The 8398-nt window shown below is 45.6% G+C and overlaps 1 protein-coding gene across 1 annotated transcript in view; it reads left to right on the top strand.

Moving 5' to 3' along the window:
- Positions 1–213: 213 nt before the first annotated feature.
- The window catches only part of LOC110071835 (glycerol-3-phosphate dehydrogenase 1-like protein), a 27354-nt gene continuing 19169 nt past the window's right edge, over positions 214–8398 (top strand). The window contains exons 1-2 of the mRNA XM_072984874.2: positions 214–368; positions 816–1088. Of these exons, the coding sequence (XP_072840975.2) occupies positions 229–368; positions 816–1088 (413 nt within the window). The 5' untranslated portion in view covers positions 214–228. The remainder of the gene's footprint in view (positions 369–815; positions 1089–8398) is intronic.

Here is an 8398-nt window from a genome sequence, read left to right as displayed (position 1 = left end):
ATACTTTCCAAGATAAAAGGAAGCCATTTGGGAAGGACCTGTCCTGTGGACACACCTCCTCCTTATTTCCCCCACTGCCAACACATACCCAAAAAGGTTTTCAGGTTTCTGAAATAATGCCAGGACAAAGCAATGCCTGCAGCTTTGCAGGATCTGGTTACCCGAGGCCCAAGTGAGAAGGGGACTCCACCTATGGCAGACGGCTTCCCTTTCCTGGAAACTTCTAGGATGAAAACAGGGTCAGGCTGCGGTTTGTCTGCAGGTGTCTTCTCCTTTCGCTCGACCGGGGAACGCCGAGCCTGCCGGCTGCTCGCCCGAAAGGCGGGCCCGGCTCTTCTCCCGCAAGCAGCGGCTCCGTCCCGCAGAAAGTTAGTAGCAGCCATCCCCCCAAATACCACCAGCTCCCTCGGTTTCGCTCCCGTTCGGTCTTATCCGCCCCCTCCTCGGGGGAGCTGCGCCTTGAGCAAGTCGGGAGCCGCGCACCCCGTTTTAATCGCTGACGATGATCGCGGTGGCGTCAACAGGACACCCACCCGCGGGCTGCGCAGAAAGGGTCGCATCCATCCACGCACAGCCGGGGAAACTCGCACCAGTCCACACGTGCGCTCTCCTTTGGAAGCGCCGCTTCTGCCCCCCCCTCCGGCTTTTGCGCACCTGACGGGCTGCCTCTCCGGCGGACTCAAAGGACGCCTGGGCTCTCCGCCCACCCCGCCGCCCACCGAGGGGGACGGGGGACGAAGGGGGGGGGCAGCGTTACCTTTCGCCGACCCGCTGGGCTCGGGCTTTCAGCGGGCTTTTCTCTCCCTGTTTTCCAGGGCTGCTCGTCGTGGTCGTCGTCGGTCCCCCAGCCGGGGCTGGAGCGCCGGAGGAGCCGGGCGGGGCCGCAGCGGGCGAGCGGCGAAGGGCCCTCGGCTTCCCTTCTCTCCGCCTCCGGGACGCGCCGAGGGGAGGGCAGCCGCCGGGGCTCCGCTGGAGGAGGCTGGTGAGGCGGACGCCGGAGGGATCCGAAGAGGCGGCGGCGGCGGCAGCAGCGGCTCGGCAGGCAGCACCATGCCGGCGAAAGTCTGCATCGTCGGGTCGGGAAACTGGTGAGTGAGCGAGTGAGTGAGTGAGAGGGGCTGAGAAACAGAGAGAGAACCGGGGGGTGGGGTGGGGGGCGCGATCGGGACACAGGGAAGGGACCACACACACACACACACACACACACACACACACACGGGGTTCCTGTGCGGCACCACCCGGCGAGGGAGGGGGTGCGGGAGAGAGTCTCTCTCTCTCTCGGCGCCCGGGCACCTTGTCCCGGCCAGTTCGCTCGCAGCCCCCGCCGGGCTTCTTCTCCTTCGCATCGGTCGTCATGACACACACACCCCTAAGCTTAAAACACAACCGCAACCGGGGCCCGGTTTTCCCTCTTCTCTCACCTTCGAGATAATCGTGCGCCCCCCCCCCCCCCGCTATATAAACGTGCCCTTTGAACATTTTTTGCTACTCCTTTAACGCCTTGTCCCCAAATCACTAAGGGACGGGGGTGTAAAAGGAGAGCACGTTACCAAAGGTTGGAGGTAAAGTGTGTGTGTGTGTGTGGGGTTCCTATCCCTGTTGGTGTGCTGCACGGGATGGGGGTTGTACCTCTGCCCTCATGGGGTGGGTGCAGGATTGCGCAGGGAACGGGTGTCCAAGCTGGAATGTGGGGGAAAGAGTACTGATGCCATGTCTCCTTGTGCAACCCTAGCCCCACATCTTTGGAGTATTTAGGGGAAAGGGCCGTGGCTTTTTGCCTGGATTGAACAGGGCAGTAAGTTAAGGGCTATGTTAGAGGGGCGCAGGGCAACAGAGTTTTACAGAGGTTTTTTTTTTTTTTTTTTTTTTTTTACTAAGAGGGTGGAAGGAGAGGGACAGCACATGAAAGGACGAGAGCAAGTTGGATACTGGGCTGGGGAGCCAGAAGTTGGGAGTTCAATTCCCTGCTGTCCCTCCCAGGAGAAGAGCCAGCCTGTGCACAGCCCCAAAGTGCCCTCAACAGAAGGGAATGGCAAGTTGCTTCTGGGTACTTTATGACTATAAAGCCCTGGAAAGGGTGGTCGTTAAGTCAGAACTGACTTGACAACACATTATTAATTATTATATCATATGGTTTTTAAAGCTGAGATTCTAAAAGAGGCACCAATGATGTCTTATGAGGCCATGATTTTCTGAATAGGTGACTAGCCTGTAAAACAAAGGACTTATCTTGAACCACCCAAGCAGCAAATGAAGTATTCTAGGATAGCAACCCTATTCTGGTCGCTTCAGACAGATGGTTTTCCTCCTCAGCTGAAAGGCAGGCCAGAGAATAGCATTGTACAGATCACTGTCCCCCTTGCAGGCTCAGGTCCCGTGCTAGGTTATGCTTCAGAATTCAGCCCTGAACCTGAAGGCTTAGGTTTTGGTGGTAGCCAGGAGGGGCCGTTCCTAGTGCAACGGCCCACTTTCCTGGGGACGTCAGGTTTGGGGAAGGCCCTCCTGCTTGTCCTCCTGTGAGACTCTCTCCAAGGGGCTGCTTTTGAAAGTCCTCATAAACTTTAGCTAGACTGTGAAGTAGGGGTGGTTAAAAGGAGGATGCATGTCCTTGTTAGAGTACAACAATTTCAGTGGCTACTGTCTCCAAGCTCAATTCAAAGGGCTGGTCAAGATCTGTAATGCCACTTGTGGTCCACCACATTCTGAAATATTAGAGTCTTCCATAAGCGCCCGCCGAAGTGGTAATTGCAATGCTTTGTTTACTTAATTTGGAGTGGGGGTACCCTTCAGAGATCCTCTTCCTCTTTCACTCCTGTGCTTGCCGAATTTTCCTACTTTTTCCTATCTTTTTTCTTTCAACAGAAAATTAGTTGAGGAGAAAAAGAGAATACCTGCACAGTATCTTCTGGTTCCTAGCATAAGGAGTGGGCAATCTATAAACACCTTTGATGATCATGCTCAGGCTATGGAACTCCCTGCCAAGGGAAACTGTGTGTGCTTTCTATATGTTTTCTATATGTTTTCCTTCCATTGGTAGAGTAGGACCTTTTATTCACACAGGCTTTTGCCTGGCTTGCCTATTCAAAGGGTTTTCCTTCCTTCCTTCCTTCCTTCCTTCCTTCCTTCCTTCCTTCCTTCCTTCCTTCCTTCCTTCCTTCCTTCCTTCCTTCCTTCCTTATCAATGCATTGTGTTTTATTGGCATTTTACTATTCTAAGGCTTATTTCCTATATGACTGCCATCACATTGGGTGTGTTATAGTAATAAATATTCAGTATATTCGCGAAGGCTTTCACGGCCGGGATCTAATGGTTGTTGTGGGTTTTTCGGGCTCTTTGGCCGTGTTCTGAAGGTTGTTCTTCCTAACGTTTCACCAGTCTCTGTGGCCATGGGCATCTTCAGAGGACAGCACTCTGAATAAATATTCAGCCTGGCTTGTAATATAAGGCATCCATTGATTGTCAGACAGACAAATCCTGATGGCAAGTTGATGAAGTGCTGATTGCATTCCCAACAGCATGATAGTCATGCAATCAGCAATTTAACTGGCATTTTGTTAATTAGCAGCACTTTGCCACATGACTCACTTATGTATGCATGAATTGCCAGTAGGGTTCTGGCCATGGGGACTAATAGGACATTCTGTGAGGAACTGTAGCCTCAGAACCAGGACTGTTCCCACCATGAGGCAGAGTGAGGGATGTGTTTTAGATAGCAGGCTTTGGCGAGGGGGTGGGCAGGTGTAGCAGCCTTCCTGCTAGTCCTCTTACTTGGAGGATAAAGCTGTGTCTGCCACATGGCCTGCCTGTACAGTAGTTCTATTAACTGCTCTGATTCTTTGAGGTTTGTTATGAGACCTTATCCTACTCTTAGTGTTGAAGATTCAACTGCCCCTTCTATTGCCTTCTGTACATGAAACTGAGGGTGAGAGGAAGGACATAATCGAGTCCTTTGCTTCAGGCAGCAAAATGCCTTGGACTGGTGCATTTGCACTACTTTATGCCAGTGGGCAGGATCATCTGTTCATCTATAAAGCTTTCACCTCAGTTCTGCATAATTATCCATGTACTTTTCTTGTGTGCGTAGGACCTGCAGATGGGATTAGAACATTAGCTGGCAAGGCACACGGACTCAAAAGGAATGGATGAGCTTCCTGAAGAAAAAAGCAATATACTGGGCTTGGTACTGTATTCACAGAGCATATGGCGGGGTAGTCTCAGATATTAGAAGGGTCTCAGACTGGGGCTGAAACAACAACTCTTATAATGGAAGGATATGAGATATTGGGGGTTCGGCAGATAGGTATCTGGACCAGTGCTTTTGATTATTTATAAATAATTGATAATTATTTATAAATAATTATTTTAAAATTATTTTTTAATTATTTTTAAATTAAAGGTTGAGCAACAAGGTGGGCAAACGTGGAGGTGATGTCAATTTGTTCAGGATGCAGAAGAAAATCTCCAAAACTGTCCCTTAAAAATTAAGGGCGAATGGGCAATAGAAATGGCAAACGTAGCTCAACCAGATTTAGTATCAAGCAAACTGCCCTGCAAGAAAGATACGTAGCTTTGTGCATCCACTGATGGAGCCTGAACTGCAAATAGCTGACCATGGAAATGAGCCTGGGTTTTCCGGTGAAAATGAGGATGTTGGGGCAGTTTTGACAAGAAAATGACTTTCGTTGCTTAGGGAGATTATGAAAAGAAAGAAGGAAGGGAAATCAAACTGAGCCATTTGGAGAATGGGCAAGTTAAATGACCAAGGAGTTCCACCCCATGAGGAAGTGATTCAACACTTGTAGTTACTGAGACCAGGGAAAGGTTGGATAAGGAGGCTCCAAGAAAAGTGTATAGAATTATATGTAAAAAGAGTAGGGAATGGAAAGAGAAAATAAGTTATTTAATCTATTATATTTTTACTGCTAAGGTAGAAGAGAGATGTTTTTAGCATTTTCTGTCTTAGGTACCAAAATAATTTCCCTATCTCTGGTTATATGCATTTGACAAAAACTTGGAGCATTAGTTTCAAAAATTTAACATGTAGTGGTTTTTTTATTTGTTTTTTTTAAAAAAAGAAGTATGACTTTAAAATTTTTCTTCTTTTTATTTTTTTTACAAAAACAATCCCTTTAAATGATTAAAAATCTTCCAAATGATCCTTCCCCCAAAAGTAATGAGTAAATGCTGCTCATTCCACCAAAAATTCTTAATGATGTTCTGAGTGATAAACACTTTTAAACTCTGATCTTGAGGTGGGGTTGGGGTATGATTATCTTGTGTGCCAGAGGAAGCAAAATGTTTTTGGGCTGACTCTGATCATGGTCTCTTTGTACAGCTTAATGAATGAATGACAAACTCAGAGCTTTACTAGTTTTATATTATTTCAATATGTTTGTTTGTTTACTGACTGACTGACTGACTTGCTTGCTTACTGGCTTGCTTGTTTTTTCTGGCCTTATTCTGTTCCTCTTTGGCATATTTATTATGCTTAGGCAGGTTTACATAGAGATTTAATCTTTTTTCTCCCACTGTTTAAGGGAACTGTGCCTTCAGCCTAGATCTCTGTTGCCTTAACATCTAGTTTAGCTGGTCTCCTGCAGACGTACTCTGAAGAAAGGAGCTTTGTTCTGCTTGCATAGTAATAATGTTGAATTTTAAAAAACAACAACATAGAACTAGACAAATCTTGTTAAGGCAGGCCACCACAATGTACTTTTTGGGCAATTTATAAAAGAAGGATGGGGAAGATTTGACCCTCCAGAAACTGTTGAAACACAATGCACCTTCCCCCTGGTAGGAGGGATGATGGAAGTTTTAATTCCACTATCTCTGAAGGCCCCATCCCTGTTATCAAACCCTTTGATTATATTTCTGACTTTTTATAAACTTGGTGACTGAGATTTTTTTAATGGCCAGGGTTAAGCTGAAAAAAACAACTAGGCAGATATTTGGTTTTTTTTAAAAGAGCCTTAACTAGCTTTTTACGTTGTTTTCTTTGCACATCATAATAGTGTCTCTATGGCTGAAATTCTTTTGCTTAGCATAGCGAGTCACAGTTAGAATAGGCCCATTGAATCAGTGGGGATTTGGTGATTGATTCCATAGGATCCTTGATTCAATGGGCCTACTCTGGTTGTGACTTACTACACTAAGCCACAGGATTTCAGCCAGTGAATGGGTACAGTGGTGCAAACTCACCATGATAACATGTTTGAGTAAAAGAAGAAAAGAAATAAAAGAATGATAATAAGTGACAGAACAATTGCCAGAAAGGGAACAAGACTTTTCTGTATCAATTCCCGATGTTTCAGCAAAAACAAGAGGATCTAAAGGCATGTTAAAGCCTAATACATTTGTTAGGACACAAGCTTTCATGGCCTATAGGCTCCTTTATCTGATCCATGAAGTGTTCTGAATGGTCTCTGTGTGTGTTCATAGTGTACATAGCTGAAGAGGAGGGATTGCGGAGAGAAAAGAGGAACATTCAGGGAGGAAAATACTGACAGTGGCATTTCCAGAAGTATGTGAAATGCTACAACATGTATACCTATTAAAGGATACATTTTAAGTACAGTAAAGCAATGTGGGAGGATTTGAGACAAGAGGGAGCAATATCACATGACATAATATCAATAGAAGATACCAGTTCTCACTCAAAGTGCAAGCTGTCAGATTTTCATATGAAACTCTGGCTGTGCCTTACATCTGCCCACGAAGGTATGATTCATCAGGAAGGCAAGCAAGCTCCTGAAGTTCTATCAGCCCACAATACAAAGAACATGGTTTCTCTTGTTTTGCCAGCCCACTGCAGTTTCTCCACACATAGCAGCTCCCCCCCCCCGCTGTTTTGTGCAAAGAAAACTGAAAACATTAGCTTAGTTAAGAGATGGTCTCTCATAAAGGCAGAACCTAAAAGTCATGCAGTGGAGCTGAATAGTGACAAATTCAGGAGGACAGACAAAAGGAATGTGTAGCGAAACAGAAAAAGTTGTTGGGCCTTGAGAACTAATGGATTTATTTCAGTGGGAGCTATCTTGGATTACAATCCACTTCCACAAACACATAGCATGCCATGGAGTCATTGCAGTGACTGAAATCCTGTTGCTTAGAGCAGGAAGTTGGACTACAGTAGACCTTTTAAATGGCTGAGGATTTGGTAAGTCAACTCCTCTATTAAGTTCAACTGATTCAAATGTGCCTACTCTGTTTGTGACTTACTTTAGCATAGTAAGTCACAATTAAAGTAGGCCCATTTGAATCCATGGAATTTATAGGGGAGTTGATTCACCAAATTCCTACTGATTCAATGGATCCACTCTGGTGCAGTTTACTATGCTAAGCAAGAGGATTTCACCCAGTGCATAATTAAAGTAGTTAATCTGTTGTCTCAAAATGTCTTGATGACCACTATCTTGGATGGCTTCAGAAAAGAATTAGACAAATGCACACAGGATAAAGCAATCAAAGGCTATTCATCATGATAGTCATATCTTACCACCAATATCAATTGACAGGAACATGAGCAGGAGAGTGCTATAACAATTATGCTCTGATTGCCAGCTTTTAATATGTGGTTGCCTACTGTGGAAACAGACTGCTGGATTAGACCTGCCTTGAGACTGATCCAGCATGATATCCATCCCATCCATTTCATGAGAACCTAGAGAAAGCACCAGGAGAGGCAGTAGGATAGGGGCCTTCTGGGAGATTATCTTGTCCCGGGCCCTGTCAAGCTTGTTGGAGGCCTTTTGTTTGAGCATACCACAGCATAAAGCATAGTATACACAACCACATGCCCCTCCCTTTGAAGCAGATATGGACAAATACTCCCTAGGTATCCAGAAAACCTGATCTGGGAGTCTGCCAGCTACGTGAAACACTTCTTGCTTTTGCAGCTCCAGGCATGGAGGCAGCCATCCAGGAATCAAGGGTTGTCAAACCTCCGGTGAGCTGCACACTCCATGGCTCCTAGGTTGTTTTAGAGTTTGGTGAGTCACAAACTGAGCAGGCTTGTTGTAATGAGAGAAGAAGAAAAAATATAACTGCACTTTACATAATAGATAGGGAAAAATGTAAGTTGGCCACTTAAATGCTTTGCAAAGAAGAAGAAATGCATCATCGAAGGAGAGGACATGCCAGATTTGCATAATGTGTGTATACTAATTTTTCATATGCAGATATAACAATAATTACAATAAAATAAAAACAGGATTCATCTCACTAACATGAGAGTGGGGAAAACAATGACCATTGTGTGTGTCTAGGCTGCTTTCAAGGTGATAATTCTCTCTCTCTTTCTCTCTCTCTCTCTGTCCCCCTATCTATCTATCTATCTATCTATCTATCTATCTATCTATCTATCTATCTATCTATCTATCTATCTATCTATCTATCTAT

The sequence above is a fragment of the Pogona vitticeps genome, chromosome 1, assembly GCF_051106095.1.
Source record: "Pogona vitticeps strain Pit_001003342236 chromosome 1, PviZW2.1, whole genome shotgun sequence".
Classification (NCBI taxonomy): domain Eukaryota; kingdom Metazoa; phylum Chordata; class Lepidosauria; order Squamata; family Agamidae; genus Pogona; species Pogona vitticeps.
Note: the sequence above shows the minus strand (reverse complement) of the source record. Positions and strands in the feature narration are given on the sequence as shown.